Source organism: Euprymna scolopes, chromosome 3, assembly GCF_053919585.1.
Source record: "Euprymna scolopes isolate OS-2025 chromosome 3, ASM5391958v1, whole genome shotgun sequence".
In the NCBI taxonomy this organism is placed as follows: Eukaryota; Metazoa; Mollusca; class Cephalopoda; order Sepiida; family Sepiolidae; genus Euprymna; species Euprymna scolopes.
Genome location: NC_136484.1, coordinates 117345954 through 117369123, shown reverse-complemented (window position 1 = coordinate 117369123; position 23170 = coordinate 117345954). Strand labels below are relative to the sequence as shown.

General features: G+C 33.6%; 1 protein-coding gene across 7 annotated transcripts in view; it reads left to right on the top strand.

The window, feature by feature from the left end:
• The window catches only part of LOC145258202 (rho GTPase-activating protein 7-like), a 671840-nt gene that overhangs the window by 563598 nt on the left and 85072 nt on the right, over positions 1-23170 (top strand). For all 7 annotated transcript variants that reach the window (XM_080116103.1, XM_080116114.1, XM_080116150.1 and 4 more), the window contains one exon: positions 6678-7728. In XM_080116103.1, coding sequence (XP_079972229.1) covers positions 6678-7728 — 1051 coding nt within the window. The remainder of the gene's footprint in view (positions 1-6677; positions 7729-23170) is intronic.

The following is a 23170-nucleotide window of genomic DNA, read 5'->3' as shown; positions in this document are numbered from 1 at the left end:
CCTTCCAAGATGGACAATAAATAAAGCCATAATATTTTATGGTAAAGGTAAGAGCGTAGAAACGATTGTTTTTTAGGAGATGTGATTATTGGATTAACCAATCAGAAATCGTCTGTGGCACACACACATCTCTGTTTTTATAGATATATAGAAGATAGATATAGATATAGATAGATAGAAGATAGAAGATAGATTAAATGTTAAATAGATTTTGTAAATAGTACAGTTGAAATGATTAGAATATTTCCAATATGTAATAAGGTCGAGGTAATTAGTTAAAGAGATTTAATATAATGTGATATGCAAATGAGCATAAGTCATTCCATATGGGGGTGGTTTGTAGACTAGTATATAAAGAAATTAGGCAAAGATTCTTATGTCTCCTATAACAGAAACATCCTAAAATGGGTCTAATGTTTCTCTACCAGGAGAGATCTACCCTCTTACCTCCTTTATATTTCGTTGATGATGGAGAGCTGTACACACAGACAGAAACACACGAACCCTATTACTTTATAAAAATATAGATATATATATATATATATATATATATATATATATATATAAAATTTTACAGACGGTCAGAAAAACATTGGTACTGCCAGTTTCAAATCCAATATAGGGGGGGGGGCAGTTTATGGTTGAGAAATATTGAATTTCAAAATCAGAGAGCTAAATGAAGGCGACATTTTGACTACACCCCGAATGTGTAAATTTGACCTCTTGTTGACCTTTAGCGTGACCACTCTTTTTTCAATAAGATATTCCAATGGTCTCACAGCTAGATATTAAAGAATTCACAAATGATAAGACATAGGTCATTCTAAGTCACCGCATATTTGAGGGTTGTAAAATAAATGAGTTTTTCTCGTTTCTTTATTTAAAGAAATTTTATCAACTAGCGGGCGAGTGATTTACGACTTTTAGTCACCCCAAGAAATTTTCAATGATTGCGGCGACCTATCTATATATATAAAAGGTAAATGCAGTGCGCGCATTTTTGTATGTCTCGAAAAGGCTTTTTTCGCCGATGGTCCCGGGGTCGTTACTATCGCTTAGAAGTGTTTCTATACCCCCTAGATAATAATATCTAGGATATGGGAATGCGGGTCGCGTCTAGATTTATTTACAGTGACTTTTACAAAATTATTGCTATTTTGGCTTCTCACGTGTTGATTCGGCTTTTTCGTATAAAAAGCGAAACTAATTCAAAGCTAATACATTGTTCTTGGAAATCGCGCCAGGAACGTAGCAATCAGCTTTAATGCGAGGAAAATTCCTTATATCAGACAATTGCTATTCAATTTGGACAATCCTTTTTTATGGGGAGCTGATTTCTCCCCAACATCTTGGGGAAACCAGCCAAAGTTGAGTAAACAAACCAAAAAAAAAAACAAAAAAACCCTGCTCTGCAGTAAATGTTAACTCATTAATGAGGTCAAATAGAAGTAATGGTGTTAACTTTATTGTGTGCACCTGTCAATTCAAACATCTTTCCGTTATTTCTTGGTCAACAAACGGTTAACGTCGCACGTTTTTTTTTTTCACACTTTATTATTTTCCAACTGCGCCTCAAGGCTTCGACTTCGATTCTTCCTACTTACCTACCAAAACGATTTTTTATTCTTTTGTTTTGATTTACCCAAAACCACACACACCTCCAAACACCTGGGCAATGCCGGGTACCCACTGCTAGTCTATATATATAAAAGCGAAAATGTGTGTATGTATGTTCGCTTTTTGTGTATATCCAAGAAAGGCTTTTGTCCGAGAAGCGGTCGGTCGGCTTACAACTTAAAACTTTTTATATCACATATAAATCATAATATCTACGAGTTAACAACGGAGGTAGCCTATCTATTTAATATGCTCGACTTTGAAAAGATAAATATTCAACATTTTTCGCTCGCCGCTTGTGGATTAGGCTTTTTTGTATAATAAAAGCGACACTAATTCTGGCTGTATTTTTCCGGTTGCGATCGCCGGAAATGTCCGAAAGCAATCAGCTTTGATCAATGTGGAAATATTTTCCTTATATCAAACAGTTGCTATTCAATTTAGACAATCCCCTTTTTATGGGGTTCCCCCCCCCCCCCAACATCTTGGGAAAATAAAAATAAAAAAGCGTTCACGCAGTAAATGAAATACTACCCCGGAGTCAAAGTTGAATTCATTAAGTCATTAAAACGTGCACCTCCCAATTTTAAATAGTTAAATAAATTCAAACATGTTTCTGTTAGTATTTCGCGGTGGCCCAATGGTTAACGTCGCACGTTTTTTTTGTTTTTTTTTTCGCACTTTAATTTCCAACTTGGCACCAGGGGTTCGGGTTCAGGTTCAGTCCTCATACTTACCGACCAAAACTTTTTTTTATTCCCCCCTCCCGGAGCACCAGGTACCCCCCCCCCCTCCACTAGTATATATATAAAGGACATTTTATTTACAAATAATTTTTTTTACCAAACATTCATAAAAAGGTTTCATCAGTAAGTGTCATAAAATATTTTTCTAAATGAAGTAAAATTATACTATGCTAAATTAACAGCTATGTGCGAACTTGAAGAACTTCACATATATAAAAAAATTTATAATTTAAGGGTGCTATTTTCCAGAGGTAAGGTAACCAGTGAAATATAATACAAGAGTGCTCAATACCGAAGAAGAGCAAGTTACACTTTCAATTTATCTTTACATAAGTAATGTGTTGCTACACCGTCATGAGCATGTTTCGGTCTTTTAGTATTTAGTTACTAGAGATCTCTTCAGGCAACAACGCTTATATTAAAAAGCGGAATTCTTAATGAAGAATAAGAATTCCGCTTTTTGATATAAGCTTCATTGCCTGAGGTCTTTAGTTTTTTTGTTTTTAACATGGAGATCACCACTTATCAAGGCCCGGAAGCCACTCGGGGATAAGGATTATTGCGTGTACAGTAATCAATGGGATAGTATCGTAGTTAATAGTTAGTATTGGAGATTTGATAAAGTGTCTGCAGGGGGCGATTCATCAGGAATTTGTTTATGTTGGACTTGAAGACATCCAAGTTGTAGTCAGGTGGGAAACAGGCAAACGGAACAAAATTCCACAGGCGTGTACTTCTAAGAAAGAAGCTTTGTTCATGGAATCTACGTTTTGATTTAGGCACAGATAAAGAGTGGGGAAAATTACTGACAGTGGTTTCAGCTAGACGGGTGTTTGTGAAAGATTGGCGAGGGGAGGGACCAGAGATTGGAGCTCGGACGAGCACTTGCTATGGGAATAATGATAAAACAAAGACAGGCTCGCAACGTCTTTTCTGTGGGAGAGAGGTTGTAGGGAAGAGAAAAGGGCATCCCCTATTAAGACACGAAGTCTATACTAAAAGACCAAAACATGCTCATGACTGTGTAGCAAAACATTACTGCTTATGTAAAGACAAATTGATAGTAAAATTTTATAGATATATCGTTTGTGATTCAAGGATCATGGTTAAAAAAAAGTCCGTAACCCTGTAAACTACAAGGGCACTGGTCTGCTAAGCAGCTTATCCAGAACTCCCACCCAGCCGACCTGCAGACATAACCAACAAAATTAGATTATCAATATATTTTTCGGTAAAATCAAAGCAAATAACTTTGCCATTTTATCAGACCTTCTGTTGATTTTTCTTTTTATTAAATGTCGAGAGTGTTCGGTTACAGCTTTTATCCACAGAGCATTCTCCTCTCTCCCTTCATATGCACCTGCTTATCTATAACAGATTAAAGACTATTCACTTCATTGGCTCAGGATATAAAAAAAATGATTTCAGTGGTACCTTTTAAAGGTTGTTTGCTGTTCATGGCATGGTAGTTCAACGGAATGAAATGCAAGTAATATTGAACTTTTCGGGTACAACTTCTCCCAAACTGTATATGAAAGACTTCTCATCTGTGCATATATGTATATCATATACATGCGTATATAAGTGTATAAATATTATGTATGTACATTCTCATGTTTGTTTATAGGTGTATTTTATGTGGCATAATCACATTGACACACTGATTCTCATAAGATCATCGAAGTTAAGCAACGTTGAGCCTGGCTAGTACTAGATGGGTGACCATTTAGGAATTCTAGCTGCTGTATGTGCTCTCCACTGCATTGTTTCCAGTGGTGCTGAACCTCCACATGCCACTGGTATTAACAATGCCAATTCAGGGGAGGTGTAGATATTCATAGTCTGTCAAGACTGAAAGAAGCTACCATATATATATGTGTGTATGTATATATTGTTTGTGTGTGTGTATATTATGTTTGTTTACATATGGGTATGGAATTGCATTCATTTGCAAAAGATTTAGCTAATTTGCCTATGCTTTTAAACATTCATTTTAATTAATTCCCTATTAATTTCTTATGGGATGATCATCTTTAGTTAACTATTATGTGTAATTATATTCATACATATATTCTACATAAGTTATACTTGCGTAATATTTGTGTAAAAAGGTTATAGTAAACACAGACCTCTTTCTATATGTATTTATGTATGCGTATATATATTTGTTTAAAAAATGTTGCCTACCAAACTCTCGTCAGTTTTTGGTCTGCAGACATGAAACTTAATATATAGGGTATTCAAACCCATGCAAAACTTTATATTTGGGTTTTAGGCAGGGAAAATCTGTAAAAGTGTGAAAATTAAAAAAAAAAAAAAAAAAATGCAATTTGTCAAATGAAGGTCGAACGATGGCACTACGAATATGCATGCATAACATAATAGCTATTGGTTCATGTTTTTAATTTTTAGCCATAGCTCAGGCATTAACATCAAAGGAAAAAGCAAATTGTAAGCTAAACGTTTTGGTTTTGATTCTCAGTAGTTGGGCACGAAACATTTTATTTTTTAAATCGTTACTATATATTGAGTCCAATATAATATGATAAATACGAAATCTACATTAATCGAAATATCATATTGAAGAGTATTTTATGACCGGGCAATGCCGGGCAGTCTGCTAACATATATATATAATGGGAAGAATATTATCTGATTCTTATCAATAAATTAATGAGTATTACAGTAAATCTTGTCATAACCTGCTCGATATCATACTAAATCAGGAGATATATATATATATATATACATGACACACTGATTCTCAACAGATAACCAAAATTAAGCAAGGTGAGCCTGGCCTGTACCAGATGAGTGACCATTTGGGAAATCTGGACACTGTACGTACCATTTTGAATCTTAGAAATTTTCCGGTTCGTATCTGGGGGCACATTTAATTTACTGAGGGAAATGCATCTCCCAAATAAACTCGCCTGGTAGATAGGTGACGGTACACCACATAATGGTGTACCATCAACCTGCTACAAGATTCCTTTCTAAACTAAACCTGCATATAAACTACATGTTTGCCACAGTGAAGTGTGTGCAAAACGAAGTTGTGCCTCGTGCATCACCTAAAACACTTTGTAGCTAGGGTTGGATCAATCCTAATGAGCAAAATCTATATTCTTGTCAGAGTTCTGCTAATGACATATATATATCACGTCTTGTCTGCATGCTCAAAATCCCTCCCAATGTTTACATGGCGACACAACCAGGTTCTAGAAGTGCTGGTTGAGATAATATCATCCAAGTGTATATTAACTAACAAACACCCTGTAACAACTAGTGAACCCAGGGTTCAATTTTGCCAGGAAGGCAAATGTCCATCAAAGAGGAAAAATAAATTGAATCCCGATATGAAGTTATTGAATGGGGCAACGGATTGGAAAGTTTCAGCAGATCTGAAGACATCTTTGAAATTTCCAGTGCACATCATCCAAACAGAAAAGCGGCCTGATATGTTGCTCTGGTCTGACTCTAAAAAGAGTATATTTTTAATCGAGCTAACTGTCCCTTGGGAAGAAAATTTCTCCGAGGCTCATGAACGAAAGAAAGATCGGTACGAATGCGTGCGTGCCGAGTGTATAGAAAAGGGATGGATGTGCAATGTGATGCCTATCGAGGTTGGATGTCGAGAATTTTTAGGACACTCCACCATTTCGCTTCTTTCGAAAATAGGCGTCACTGGAAGGGATTTTAAAAAACAAAAATGTCGCCTGCAAACAATTGTTAGACAGGCGTCATGCTGGATCTGGCGCAATTCGAAGACATTTACAAAGAGAGCATAATATTTTCCACTTCTTCCGTTCTCGGGCTGCTCTGGAAAAAAAGAAAAAGAGACAGGAAAAAAGAAAAAAAGTGGGGGGAGAAAAAAGGAAAGAAAAAGAGGGAAAAGGAGGGAAAAAAGGGAAAATTAAAGAGAAAAATAAATAAATAAAATTTAAATTAAAATTAAAAGTTAAAAATGAAAAAAGTTAAAAACAGCATTTTTCCTCTGCTTGAATATGCCAGTTTTTTTTTTTTTTATCCTATTTATTGCTTTGCCCAGCAGCAATAGCTGCTGGTGGCGCCAGGGGTGGCAGTCCCGCTTTAGCCACCGAAACTGTGTCATCACCTCTGGTTAGCGGCTGATGAGGGCAAAGTGAAAGCACATGTGGTCACATGTTGTATGTAGAACTATATATATATATAAATGTTTTTAATCACATCTTTTGTCATTTCTCAGTTTTTTGCTTTTTTTTAATTTTCATATATTGGTAAAATGCAAGATAAATAACTTTGTTATATATTTTTTTTCTGTTTTAATTTTAGGGCGAAGATTCTGATGAGGATGAACAGTGTGCTTTAAGTGATAAGTGGAAATATCAACGAAGTAGTCGTCGATGGTCGCGCATGGGTCTCCAAGTGGACCAACCTTGCAGTGGTGGTCACCCCCTCACTGTAAAAGGCAGTTCAAGCCATGACAGTCTGTTGACTGACCAGGACAATTACAGCCAGTTGGAGGACAGTCCAACGTTCTCCACAAATGGTTCATCATCTTTAGGGCCACCAGAGACCAACCATAAAACAAGCGGGGCAGAGAGACATACTCCAAGCATGCCGACTGTGGGCAACTCCTTCCTCAGCCCCAAACTATCTCGGGCCACCAGTTTCCGGCCAGCTCGGAACTTGCTTCGGCGAATAGAAACGCTAAGGAGTGGTGGTAGCTTGCGGAATAAAAAGCCGATGGACTGTTTAATGATTAGCGAACCTGTAGTCACAGATAGCGATAACATGCGGAAAAAAATCCGGCACTTGAATTGCGTGGATTTGAACAACGGTTCAACCAATTCCCACTCTGCTGTTTCACGCTCAAGATCTGTTGAGAATGCAACAACGGTCAACTCTCCTGCTGTGTTAGATGATTCATCGAGTAGTGTGAATGACGACAATTCAGAGTCGTATTTACTGCCATCGAGCACAGATAACGTTTCGGGCTATCACGCGATTCCAACCAATAAGGTCAAAAACAACAGCACGAGCAACCTGACTGAAGTATACCTTTTACCAGCAGACTACAAGCCTGGTCAGTTCCCGAAAGTGATAAACAATGGTTATATTGAGACAGGGGAAGGACATGGAATCAATTACAGAACTGGGAGTTTTAGTCTCGGCCGTGATGCAAAGCAAAGGAATGCTGAATCACGGCAATGTTCAAACCTACGTGCCGAAAATACATCATCCAAGAGGGCCAGTATCTATGATAACGTACCGACTGAGGAATCTCTGGAGGCTGATCGAAATGAACTTGATGAAATTCTTCAGAAACTTTATGACAATATCAATGGATTTACCCTGGCTGTTAATGCGGATGATTTTGCTGGTAAGTTCATAATATTTGACAATATTTCTATGTCTTTGGACTATTGTCCTTGTTGATATTTATCTTACTTTTATATCTGATATGTATGGACCATATATATATATGTCAATGTTGAAGAATAAATCTATTAAAAAATTTGTAATTGGGTTTGAATCTCCCGATCATCAGTAATTATCACTTCCTACATTGATGATTGCAAAAGCATGAAACACTAGCATCTGTAAGTATAAAAATAATCGTTAATATTTATAATTATTAGCTGCTTAAAGATAAATAAAGTTGAGCTCTGTCAAAAATGTGGTTCGTTTGTCTTGGGACATGATTTTTATTTAAGGAACAAGAGAGAACATGGGGTAAAATCCTGAAAGAGTTTTTTTTTACACAGACATCACCACATTATCAAGGCCAAGAGGCCACCCGAGAATAAGGGTTAAAGAGTGTACAGTAGAAATTGGACAATATAGTAATCAATTCGGTAAATTTGTTAACTTATACGGAACGGCTCATCAAGAACTTGTTTACGTTAGACTTGAAGACAACCATATTGTAGTCAGCAGGAAAATGGAAGACAATTCCACAGGCGTGCAGTTCTAAGAAAGAAGCTTTGTTCATGGAAGCTGTTTTAGAATTAGCTGTATTTGTCCAGTGTTGTCCTGAGAATTAACACTACCAACAATAAAACAAGAGAAACAATAAAACATCTCCAATTCCCCAACCCTGCTACCTACTTACATTTTCACGTGCATTTATTCTCCATAAAAAAACATGAAAAAAAATATTAATTAAAAATAAAATATGAAAAACATCGATTCGAAAAAAAAATATTAAAAAGAATATGAAAAAAATTGATTTTAAAAATTATTTAAAAAAAAACATATGAAAAAAATTAATTTAAAAAAAATATTTAAAAAAAAACATATGAAAAAAATTAATTTAAAAAAAAATATTTAAAAAAAAACATATGAAAAAAATTAATTTAAAAAAAAATATTTAAAAAAGATATGGAAAAAATTAATTAAAAAAATCATGAAAAAAATTAATTACTCAGAAGTTTATCTTTATTCATGCAAAACAGTCATGATGCTTGAAATAGAGTAAAACATTTTGAGTGGAGAATTATTTTCATAGTATAAAAATAATCCAAAAATATATTTCAAAAGAAATAACTATCTTAGATAAAAGAAAATTATCCAATTGCAAATATTCAATGTAGTTGTCGCCAGAAAAATTTAGTAGCATCATTCGAGTCAGAAAAGCTTTGAATTGTAACAAATTCCTTGTAAAAAAATGGTCGTATTAATCCAGTTATGAGCAGCAGTGGTACTCCTGTGTCAAGGGTCCTGGATATGACCTTAAACTATATCCAGTGGTGAGGCCCCAGCTTGCGGGCTTTGGGGAGTGTGGTGCCACCCTTTAATTGCCATTGCTCCCAGATCCACTCTGACCCGGAGTGGTAGTACCTGTTAGGGTCCCAACTATGAGTTAAATAGAAACCGACTTGAAAACAACAAATATATTCTATTAAAAAATTTGTCTTCAAAATCTTTGGATTCAGCATTAAATAACCTGAAAAGGGTTGATATGCCATAAAACAAAAACAACCAATCTTGTGTCAAGACGAAAAGTTATGACTGGAAAGTTTTAAGATTCAGTATATTTTAAACATGGATTCTCGTACCTAATTGGTTTGTTCTTATCCCTGGCTATGAATATAATCGTCCAAATCTCTGATCATTCCCTGTGTATATACCAAAAATATTGCAACACATTTTAATTATGATTTGGCAATAGTCATGTTGACACATTGGTTCTCATTAGATAATTTAAGTTAACCAATGTTGAACCTGGCCAGTACTGAATGGGTAACTAATTGGGAAGTCAATTATAAAAAAAAAAACCTGTATGATTTCAACATAAAGTGATCCATTGATTGTTAACATGTTGTAAAATCCAACAGTAACCACCTTTGAATCAAGCTGTAACACTGCATCGTAGTGATTTATTTTGTTAACAATATCAAAAAAAAATATCACGATACATATCACCAACTTATTGAATGAAAACCATGGTGTTGATTTAAATTTTAATGTAACAAACAGGATCTTTTTTTAACATTATTAATGTTAGAGCTAATTATTAAAACAGGTTTTCTTTAATGTAATATGCAAATGAGATGGCTTGACTGAATTCTTTTTGAATAAATAGTATATATATAGAAATCATGCAAAAATAAGAGTCCGTTTTTAGTATTATAATTTATTTGTGAAACAGCATACATTTTGTACATTTTAACCAAATTGTGAACAAACAGACAAGAATGTGACTTTATTATAATAGATTAGTGATGTGTCAGGTCGTGACCAGTGTTTATCGATACCTACCATGACATGTGCGTAGTGACTTTGCAGTAAAATGACATTTTTATAATGTAAATAATATGGGAGAACTGTTCAACGATATCGAAATAAATGTAATTTTATTCTTTTTTGTTAAATGATGTTGCACAAGGAAATCTTACAAATTTTTAACATTTTTTACATTTTACTAGGATTACATCTATTGAAATATTTATTTTTTTTTTTTTTTACTCAAAAAAAAAAAAAAGAAGTATATTTGTCATATAAAGAGACCATCATTATCATGTTTTGATATTGAAGATATTGTAAGCATTGGAGTGGGCAACAGTCCTGTTTCTAATATTCGAATATATTCCTTTGCATTGATTGACTTCTCACGTCTAATAAGTTCTCTAACTCCTGCTGCAGTAAAAGTTCCCCATACTATTATCCCTCCATTCCTGTGTTTAACTGTCGTTTTTATGTAATTTGGTGAAAATCTTTCTCCAGTTCTCCGAATTCACCGTTCGGGAGCATCAATAGCAAGACAAAATTTTGATTCATCTAACAAGAAAACATTCTTGAACCAGACTGTATCTTTCTTGCCATAATAGGAGAAAAATCTCTTTCTATCATTGATGTTCTTCTTAGATAAAAATGGCTTCTTTGCACACCTTTTAGAAGAAAATCCCATCTCTTTCATTCGTCTAGATATTGTATATCTAGAAAGAGAATTTCCAGCCACTGTTTTGAATTCTTTGCTATGGTCAACATAAGTTTTCTTTCAATCCTTCAAAACAGTTAATGTAAGCTTGTGGTCGTCCTTCAAAGTGGATGCTCTAGGGCGGCCAGATCTAGGTTTCTCTTTAACCAAGCATTTGACTTCGAACCTTTGACCAATTCGCTTCACTACAGAAAGAGATGTATTCAATTTTCTATTCTTAAAATATCAAAAATCTGCTTGTAAGTCATTTTGGATTGCCTTAAACCTGCAATTCGGTTTTTTATATCCTCACCAAGATGGGGTCTTACCATTTTTAGGATTAATTTTTCCATTTATTATTATATGCTATAATAATAATGATCTGCAAAATAGAAATTTTCAGTAAAAATTAATTTCTTTAACTCTTGGCCTGATTTTTTTGCTCGTGAGTGTGTATGCGCATGCCTGCACACACACACACACACACATATATATATATATATGCTCGTGAGTGTAGAGCAGAGGGAGAGCTCATTCACAAAATCCTCTTTTCTCACTCTCTGCATGGATGGCATGAATGTGTTAGTGGACAGTTGGAGACCTGCATTACAACAATTAAGGACGATCTGGCAGTACTATCGGGGGTGGGGGCCACAAGCACTTGGTTTCCAGCATTGGAATTGGGAGTGGCTAGTCATTTTCTGTGACCTTGCCCAAGACCCGTTAAAACTGGACTTTTTTATTGTTCTTATTTCTTTTTCTTATTATTCTTTATTTTTTTATTTTTTATTCTAATGACTTTTTTTTTTTTTTTTTTTTTTTTTACTTTATTCTGTGAATAATCCATAAAGGGTTGATATGCTGCAAAAACAAATACTAGAATCGTAAAGTAAAAATTAAAAAAAAAAAAAAAAAAAAAAATTTTTTAACTATTCATATGGTTGCCTCCGAACCAAGTAGTAATTTTTTAAGGAAAAAAAAAAAGAAATAGTGTAATAAAACTAACACTTATTTCCTTCAATTAATCACTTCTTGGCTTTTCTTGAGATATCTTGTATTGGATTGTGTTTTTTTGGGGGGAGGGGCACGATATATATTGAAAATACGTAGTTACAAAATGGACTGGTTGCATGATATTTTGTGATTTTTCTAAATAACTATAACTTGTGACACCATCTTGAAAAGTTGTAAGGAACAAGGGAAATAACCCCAAATAATTCAAATTTGTGAGATTTTAGAAAAACATTTTTAATGAAGCCGGGGGAATATTGGACAAACCCAAATTCACTTAGAAGTATATTTCTTTAAAGACATGAACCTACTTTATAAGTTTTCTAAAATTCCTACTGTTTTTATAATATTTGAGCAAGGAATTTGCATACGGACAAAAATATTTTTAAACTAAAATGTAAAAAAAAAACAGGAGTAACACTAATAATTACAATAAAGATGCTACTCCCAATTGACAAGCTTAAACTGCTACTTCAAAATAAGGTCAAGATCTCTTGGATGTTTTTTCAGTTCTTTCTGATCTTCGTCATATCCAGGTTATTTGGGAGAATTTTTACTTCAGGATTGAAGTGCAAGATAGTTGGATTATATTTCTTAAGTAGATGTCCTTATTTTTCCTTGGAAAAAAAACAAAATACAAAAACCCCTTTCTTTACATGAGCTATGTAATATAGCTAGTTTAATTGAACCGAAACTCCTTGTATTTTTAGAATGGCTTTCCTTTTTCTTTTCTTTTTTTTTTTTTTTTTTTTTTTTTTTTTTTTTTTTTTTTTGAAATATTATTTTTTCAAAAATATACATCTGTGAGCACGCAAGTTCGCAACCGCAAAATGTAAACAGTAAATATTTTAAAGATGTAGAGATGGAAAACAAAACTTGTGGCTCTGGCATTTTTTTTTTTTTAATTTTTTGGCACTTACGACTCTGACTCCTGTTTATGTAATTAAATAAACATGGCATGCAGAGCTCATAAAACTTGTGCACATGCTCCTAACTTGAGTAGGCCTGTATCATTATAGTTAGTTTATATGAAAAATTTATAAATAAACAAGCATTATTAATAATGTTGACACACTGGATCTCTTGCATTATGAAAATTGTCGTTGAACCTGTCCAGTACCAGATGGGGGGGGGCATTTGAAAATAATAGGATCTGTATGTGGGAGTATGGTGAAATCCCCCTACAAAAGAAACCAAAAAAACCCAGTTTTGAAAGTGCCTTTAATAAGTACTTCATGTTGATAAACATGCTACACTCAGCCAACAAGATGGAACAACCACAGTTTGAGTGGAGGTTTTGTACTCCATCATGTGTTGAAGCTCTCCAGAGAAAGTATGAAAATGTTATTTTGTGTATATAGTGTTAATTCAAATAATCGTATCCGACTCTAGTTATCCCTTAATTATGTCGAAATCTAGAATGATCGTTATCCCTTCCCCCAAAAAAATTTATTCAAAAATTAATATAAGAATATTTCATTTATTTTGTTACTACCATGATTTACTTGGTATTTTAATATTTTTGTTATCTATCTTATTAAAAATAAGGTTACAGGCACAAAAATTTGTGTAATCGTATACACAACTAGCAGGTCATCCAGCATTGCCTGATTGTAAAATATCCTTAAATCTGGTATTTTTATTTATGCAGACTTTGTATTTAGTATAGAGCAAATTCTCTATAGATTATAATATTGTAAGTGATTTCAAAAGTAAAAAAAAATAACTTTCGTGCCATCAGGTAGAATCAAAACCAAAACTTTTAGCGCTTCGACCTTAGTCGCATAGGGTAGAATTAACTGCAAAGTTCTTCCCAAAGATTTTGTTTTGTCTGATGCTGACGAGATTATCTCAAGTCCATTGATGATGGTTGGGATAGAGCACAGTTCTTTCACCATTTTGGTAAATATATCATTGATTCTATGCAGTAGTCTAACAAATCCTAATGCGAATGAAATGTGGAAAATTTCACTGTAGCTTAATTGCCATATATATTTTCAAAAATTAATTCCCTATTAGTTTTTTCAGTTTTCTTATAGAATGATCATCTTTAGTTAACTATCACGTGTAATTCATGCAGATATTCTACAATGATTTATACTTGCGTAATATTTGCATAAAAAGGTTATAGTAAACACAAACCTCTTTCTATATATATTTACGTATGCCTAGATATGTTTAAAAACAATTTGCCTACCAAAACCTGTCAGTTTTTGGTCTATGGATATGAAACTTAATATATAGGGTATTCGAACCCATGCAAAGCTTTATATTTTGGTTTTAGCCGGGGAAAATGAAATTTGCCAGGCAAAGGTGGAATGACGGTATTACAAATATGCATGCATTACGTAATAGCTTTCATGTTTTAATTTTTAGCCAGCAAACAAGTCTTCATAGCTCAGGCATTAACGTCAAAAGAAAAAATAAATCGTAAGCTAAACGTTTTAGTTTCGGTTCTTGGTGGTGGTGCATGAGTCTTTTTTTTTGTTAATCATTACTATATCTTTGGTCCAATATAATAAATACAAAATCTGCATTAATCAAAATATCATATCTAAGCATATTTTATGACCAGGCAATGCCGGGCGGCCTACGAGTGTGTGTGTGTGTGTGTGTGTGTGTGTGTGTGTGTGTGTGTGTGTGTGTGTGTGTGTGTGTATATATATATATATATATAATCTTCTATTTAATATATCACTGTCAGTTACATAATAAACGGTTAATGGCATCTTCTGATTTATGGCCAAATGAATTAAAACGTTTCGCTTTTTTCTTATTCTTTTTTTTTTTTTTTTTTTTTTTGTTCTTGGCTACAAGTACATATTTTGGCGGGATATCTCAGTTGTAAATCTGTTTAGGTGTACTATCGGCCTGCATTTCGAAAATGCCAACCTCTGCACCCAACGGCTCGGAGGTGGGAGGGGGCGGTTATGTTTTGTAAGAAACTTTGATGTTTTGTTATATATTTATTTACCTATGTACTTTGCTTGAACATTATCAAAAATGTCAGGCATATTCTTAGGTTTCCAACACAAATGAAGCTTGAAGTAAACACATTTGTGATAATTAATCAGTACATGTTTATGTAGATACTTGTATATATGTATTTGCGTGTGTATGTGTGAACAATTGTGCATTGCGCATCATTTATAAGAGCGTTTATGCATCACACATGTATATGCTAATATCTACATGCCTATATGACTGTATATTTGCATATGTATGTAAAGGTATATATGCAACTAAATGCGCATTTCATAGAATAAAAAAAAACTTTAGGTAGCTGATAATATAAATATTCTAGCGGGGTGGGGGTTACCCAATTGTAAAATACGTTTAAATATATTTTAATTCGTGCAGATTTCGTATTTATTATTACACAACCAATTCTCTATTGAATATCATATTTTATCTAACATGTTATACTGATTTCAAAAATTAAAATAAAAAGAATTACTTAGGTGCTATCAGCTAGAATTGAAACCAAAACATTTAGTGCTCAAGCTGCATTCCTAACGTTTGAGCTATTAACAGCTAAGAAAGATTCAAAATTAAATAATTTGAAACTGAATGAATTTCCGCATGTGCAAAAATAGAAATATGTCTGCAGGTTGAAATTGATATTTCGTATTTCAACTTGATAACATATTTGTGTATTCATTCGCCCTAACAAAGATTTTACTAGTTATAAACGATTCTTGGTGTATAATTACTATTTCCTGTTAATTTCAGTGTTATGTGACCAGTAGATTAAGAGTTTATCGGTTAAATATTTTCACACACATCTACTATTTCATTATAAAGATAAGCATTCTCTTACTATAGGGTAATGGCTGACAAAATAGCTGGTTTTTAAATCTCAGCTCAAAAGCCCTTGCCTTTATATATATATATATATATATATATATATATATATATATATATATATATATATATATATATATATATATATATATATATATATATATATATATAATGTCACTTTGTGTGAGTTCTTTTCTTATAGGTTTCGAAGCGGCTGAGCCTATCTTTTGCAAATTTCACACAAAGGTAATTTATATATCTGGCAGTGTTCTTAGTTATGTTTTTTTACAGAAATTTGTCTGATAAGTATTGAAAATGGAAAAATACGACCCTAGAAATAGTCTTTATTTCTTATAGATCAAAAATAATTTTTACAGGGAAATATTTTCGGTTGCACCAGCAAGGGAGATAATAAAATTTCAAATAATTTCTTAGAAAAAAACATTTGTTGACATCTGGAAACATAGCTTAGTGGTAAAGCATCTGACTAGAGATCGAATAATCCTGTGTTCAAGCCCAGGTGTATCTTACCATTTTATTTTAATTTTTTTCTTATTAATGAATTCAACTTATGATAAAAGAGGTACCATCTAAAATCGCTGCAAATCATTTATTTTTTGCATATTTTAAAATTAAACATTAATCAGATGTGAGTTTCCAGGGCATTCACCGTCAAGCCGAAATATAAGCTGACGTGATATTGTAAAACATACAGACGGAATTTGAACTTCATTATTATTATTTTGCGAAATAGTTCACTGGGCAAATTATTTCTCATAATATATAATATTCAATAGAGGATTGATTCTATAATAATGCATATGCAATCTGCATAAATAAAAATATCATGTTTAAGCATATTGTATGATCGAGCAATGCTGGGCATCCAGCTAGTGTGTGTGTGTATATATATATATATATATATATATATATATATATATATATATATATATATAAAAATGTGGGTGTAAGACTTTGTAATTGGTTTTTACCTCCCGACTGGCAGTGATGACCACTTCTTAAACTGGTAATTACATAAGCCTGAAACCATGTCTCTGTAGGTATTAAAAATTATTGTTAATACTTAGATCATTATATATACACGCATAGTTGCACACATAATAGTGGCAACCTTGGTTGAAGTGAGTGTCCCTAATGATGGAGGTCTGAACAGAGCTGAAAGTGAGAAACAGACCAAATATCAAGGTCTCATGTATTATATGAAAAGAAACTGGAATCCTAGGGAGATATCAATCATACCAGTTATTATAGGTGCTGCAGGGCTTATGAAGAAGAACCTGAAGTCCTACCTAATTAATATTCCTGGTGAACCAAGTGCAAGAGAGATTCAGACAATTGCACTTAAGGGAACAGCGAGGATACTAAAAGAGCTCTCGGTTGGTTTCAATAAAAAGCAGGGGAATGTTGGCAGCTGGTTTGGCTGCCTCATACCCTGCATTATAATCTTCAAAGAAAGAAAATGAAAAAAAAAAGTTCTTACATATGAATAACTGTTTTATCCTTATGTGTGTATGTACACACACACACACACACACACACATTGAAATTACTATTATAGAAGCATACGTGGAATATCTTTACATTTTATACATATACACACACACACACACACTAACGTATATATTCACATATGTACTAATAGCTAAACTCGGTACAAAAGCTTGTAAATCACCTTGAAAGTTTGTGAAAAAGATACGACAGGGAAAAAAGTTCTTATCATTCATTCTGCTTAAGTTTTGCACGTATTACAACAGTTTGTAATGCTATAAGGTTGTCGATAATCAGTCTGGTATCGTCTTCACATGAATTTGCCATAAATAAAAAGACTAAGATAAAAGCTAGGAGTTCATGATCAAGCAATGATAACTTTTTGCTTTTGTTTTAAAAACACAGTGTTCTTTGTTGCATCCTTTTTCATGTCAAGGATGCTCGGACATCAAAGAAGACATCTTTATTTTAACAAAAAATGCAAAACTTTTGAGATAGAAAACAACAAAGACACAGTTCAATTGATAATGTCTCAGCACTTTAAATAGATCAAACATTCTAGAAAAATTCAAAGTTTTCTTTTTTTTTTTTTTTTTTTTTTTGTTGATCCTCAATGTTAATGAGAAAGGACGTGTTTTGTCGCTATCTGCTATTCTGTAACCCGTTATTCCATTTCTTCAATCCGTTATTTCTTTTAACCTATTTATCCATTTCTTCAATCTGTTATTCCTTTAATCTATTATTCCATTTCTCCTATCTGTTATTCCATTATTTGTTTAGCCTGTTATTCTGCTATTCATTTATACCAAGGGTCTCAAGTTTTTGAATGGGGAGCCATATTGCTGACTTTTTGGAGTTATTCAGGAAAAAGAAAAGAAAAAAAAAATGACCTAAACGTGTTTCATACTGTTTTGCTCATTAATTTTGCTTTTTATTGAAACTGGTTCTCTAAAACCTCATTTTTTTTAATCATTTTTTGAGCAAAAAGAAAAGCCACCTCACTATTTTTATATATTTCTATTTGAAAAATTTTCCTGAATATTTTTACGTTTTCAATAAGAGCTCCATGGGCCAGATTAAAAACTTTGGTGGGTCGGATCTGACCCACAGGCTTTAGTTTAGAGACCCCTGACCTTTTTAGTCATGCAGAGAGAACAACAACCTATTATTCCGTTATTCTTTTAACCAGTTATTCTATTATTATTTTCACCCGTTATTTGTTTAACTAGTTATTCTCAAGGTGTTTTAATTTGCTCAATTTTTTTTTTTTTTCAAAAAATTTTGCCTGAAGTTATCTAACCATGAAATCTCTTGGCCTGAATTTTCCTGAAAACTCTTTTTTTCTTCCTTGAGAAGTTAAAAATGCACTAAAACAAAAATTTATCTTCATATTCATAAAAAACAAAAAACAAGCTGCGTGTTTAGCAACAGCTGCAATTCTGTACATCCAAATGAAAAGAGGGAGGCGTATGAAGGGAGGGTTGCTGCACATTGTTAGAGGGATGCATAGAGATGAAACCAGAAGTCAAAAAGAGCAAACTATTATTTTATGTTTAATCAAAACTATTAGGTTGGTGCAAAAATTATGTCGTATATATATTAAGTTGAACGTCAAAAAAACATTTTTGCACCAACCTAATAATAAATTACCATAATGATGATGTGTTAGCTTATGCGTTTTTCTATCTTATTACATTGTTTTCGATAATGATAAGTGGTAATGAATAGCAAAGGAGGCAAGAAATCGTAGAAGTGAGTGAGATGGATATATGGAACACAAATGTTTCATAATCTGAAGGCTGCGAGTTCAATCCCATTACAAGGCAGTACATTTTTATTTTATCTAAAATTACATTTATAAAGACAATATCCATCAAGAAACTGATGTAAAGAGTTGCTTTTTTTATGTAAATAAATTTTATTGTGATATAAAAATATTTCAATGCTTTAAGAAAAATATACATTTATTGACCTCCATGTATTGTAGTAAAAAAAAAAAATAAATTTTTTTCTATATTGATAAAATTGTGTGACCATTTTTTTTTTTTTGTGTGTGTGTACATTTCTAGCCTCAACATAAATTAGATTTTACTTTTTTATTTACAACTGTAAAAATAAAAATGACTTGGGTGCCATCAGCTAGAATTGAAACCAAAACATTTAACACTCCGGCCACATTTCCTGCCGTTTGAGCTATTAACAGATAGATTTAATAGATAGTTTTAAAATTAAATTACTTCAAGCCATTAATGAACATTTTGCATTTCAACTTGCCGACACATTTCTGTATGTATTATTCATCCATCTAAAGAAATATTTATTCATTATAAACTATCCTTAGTGCATGATTATTATTTCCTGTTAATTTCAGTGTTATGTGACCAGTAGTTTGAATTTATCAATATTTTCACACACAGACATCTGTTTAATTTATTGTTATGGCTCTGAATTAGCCACAATAAAAACAAAACAGCCCGTGTTAGTCAAGACGTGTATTAATAAAAGACAAACAAACGTTACAGAATGAAAAGAGTGTTTGCGTTCCACCCAGCAAGCAAGGTAAACTCCGGAACTAGAGCCCTACCTGGAATCATTAAGAGTTCCGGTATATATGGACAGTGGTTGAGTCGATTCAGAAGGCGGTTCCCCCTCAACACCCACCTCCCAAGTTGATTGTGCACTTTCTCTGTGGGGTCTGTGCTTTTTCTTTTTCTTCGTTCTGGCATGATTTGTGGAGGTTCTATGTCATAAACATCATATACTGTCTCAACACGCCTTCCTGTGGTGGTTTTGCTTGATCCTCAGGGGTATGTTACCTTATTTCATCAAGGTGCCTTTTATGTTTGAATTTTGGGCCCTGAATGATGTATGCGACATTACCGATTCTTTGTGAGATTGTGCCCTTTTCCCAAAAGGAAACTTTCTTGAAATGCTTAAAATAGACATTATCGCCGAGGTTAAATCATTTTGTTGCCATGGTAGAGGCTCTGTGTTGTATTGCGTGTTTGGACAGCAGTTTATCAAAAACTGATTTGATTTTTCGTCCAAACATGATTTCTACTCAGCATCCAGCATCTGGTATGTTAGGAGTCTTTTATTCTTGAAATGATGTCTGGTAATCCGAGGTTCATTCCCAAGGTTTATCCGTCTTTAGTAATTGGTTAAATGGTGTGCTCGGTTTGTGCATGTTGGTGATAAACCCTTGCCAAGCCTAAAAAGCTTTGTAGTTGTATGTTTTTCGGTGCTGGCATCTCTCTAATAGGGGTTGCTCTATCCGGATCTTGGTGTCTGCCATCTTTATCAATGATATGTCTTACGTACTTGATTTTTTGTAAGAAGAATTCACGCTTGTTTTCTTTGACCATAAACTCATAATTTTGTATTCAACTGAATACTTGTTTTATATGGTTTGCGTGTTCCTCTCTGCTCTTGCTTGCTATAATGATGTTATCTAAATATGTTATGACCGTGTCAACATGATATCTATGCCCTACTGGAATATTATAGGTGCTACCTTGACCCTTAACGCGAGCCTTTTGTATCTGTACAAACCTCGATGGGTATTAATGCAGAGGAGGTTAGTGCTTGACTTTTGACGTTTACAGTAATTTGTAAATAAGCATCGCTCAGGTCGATCTTAGAAAATAACTTGCTGCTATTTAATTTTTTGAACACTTCCTCTGGGCTGCGTAATGGATAGTGGAAGTCTTCTAACAACCCGTTGATTCTGGTCGAGAAGTCGGCGCAAATGTGGATTTCCTCCGGACCTTTCTTTTTTACAGCCCACTTACTGTATTCAATTTTAGACAGTATACCGGTGTTTTCCAATCTGTTCAAGTTCCTGATTTATCTTGTTCAGGGATGTGAAAGAGACGTTGCGTTTTTTTTTTTTCTTTTTTTTCCACCCCATTTCTTCAATAAGTGACCTTTTGCATTTTTTTTGTTCAATTTGCAGTTTCGTTAACTGAGCCAAAGCTGACCTTGGCTTCTCCATCTTGTGTAGTTGTTAGTTGAGAGAGATAGAGAGAGAGAGAGAGAGAGAGAGAGAGAGAGAGAGAGAGAGAGAGAGAGAGATACATACATACATACATACATGCAGATGAAGTCTTTTTATTTTTATCTTGTCCGTCAGTCCAAAACAAACAACAACAAAAAAAAATTATGTATATTTTTCCCATGGTTAAAAAAAACAATAGTGTAAAGATTTTATATTTTTTAGTCATGCAGAGAGAACAACGACAATTTTTTTTTTTTTTATAGCACTCAACACAATACAAAGATTAAGAATTTCAATCTTATTCCTTTAAAACTTTTGAAATGTACTTTTCCGGTAGAATGGACGGACACAATTTGTTTTTGCAAAAAAGGACTTTACTTAGTTTTTCGTACCTAGTTCTTAATTTAACATTTAAAAAAATTTTTTTATTACGGTGAATTGGGTTAATTTTATTTGATTTGTTTATTTTTTTTTAAGTCAATTAAGAGTTGTTTTTTGTTTTTTTTCTTTGGGGTTACCGCAAGAAAAAAAAAATCTTTCATAAATCCTCATATTGCCAGTGTTTTGGGAACACTGGTTTATTAAATTCCGTTTCCTTTCGTGTCGGCAGTGTTATGGCTCTGAATTAACCACAATAAAAACAGAACAACGGTGTAAGTCAAGACGTGTATTAATAAAAGACAAACAAACGTTACAGAATGAAAAGAGTGTTTGCGTTCCACCGCGCTAGCAAGGTAAACTCCGGAACTAGCACCCTATCTGGGATCGTTAAAGAGTTCCGGTATATATGGACGGTGGTTGAGTCCATTCAGAAGGTGGTTCCCCCCCACAACATTTATATAGATTAATTGATTACTTATTGCTATAGTGTAAAGTACTAAAACGAATGTTTTAACATTCTTATTTAAAAAAGATAATTTAATATATAAGAATGAGGAAAGTTAAGATATCCACTACTGCATAACAAAGAAAGTTATAGTCAAGATTGTCTGCTCTTTCTGACTTCCGGTTTATGCTGTCCATTGGGCTGAATAATTAAACATTGTCAGACAAGAAAATACATTTTTAACATGAGGAAAGGGGTGGGGCTTTCACGTTATCTGTGAAGATGATCATTAATCAGAAGGGACCATATCTTGCTTGTCATCGTCGTCCCATCTGTGGAGCAAAAACCAGAAGTCAAAAAGAACAGACTATCTTGACTTTAACAGGATGAGCAAATATCTAATGAATATTCACTCTCTTGCATGCTAGACAATAATTATATGGCTAGTTTCCCCTTTCTGTATTCATCACATGATCGGCACTTTTGCTATCGGTCTGCTTGCTGATTCGGTACACTTAACCATTATCCTCATCTATAAATACAAAAGCGAAAATGTATGTATGTATGTTCGCTTTTCTTCGATGTCCACGAAAGGCTTCTTTCAAACAAGCGCTTGCTCGCTTCACAACTTTTTAAAACTTTTTATATCATCCATAAATTGTAATATCTACGAATTATCCACGGAGCTTGCCTCTCTATTTAATTTTATTCACTTTCAAACCTTAATTATTCCACATTTCCCCGCATCGGCACACGTTACATTCGCTTTTCGGTATAAAAAAAGCGAACCTCGACTCTAATCACAGGCCCAGAGCCAGTTTGTTCAATGTTGACTTCGTCATATCAGACTGTAGCTTTCATTTCGAGACGAGGGAGCGGGTTTTTAAAAAACAAACAAACCCATTTATTCAAAACTGTCCCACACAAAATAACTGCTGAATACCTATCGCCGTCACGTCAATCAAAAACTCGCACCTGTTTTTTTTTAAAACCCTTTACTATTTTCCAACTGCGTATCCTCAACGCTTTGGCTTTTTTTCACATACCCCGAAAAACACCCGGGCAACGCCGGGTACCCCTCGCTAGTCTATATATATATAAAAGCGAAAATGTGTGTATGTTTGTTTGTGTGTATGTATGTTTGTGTGTCTGCTAAAAACCTTTGACAGACACAACAAAAATTCACAAACTTTGGCTCCTATGAAACCCCCACCTTCCGGACGACAAATATCGAAAAATTGGCCCAAAGTGACCAT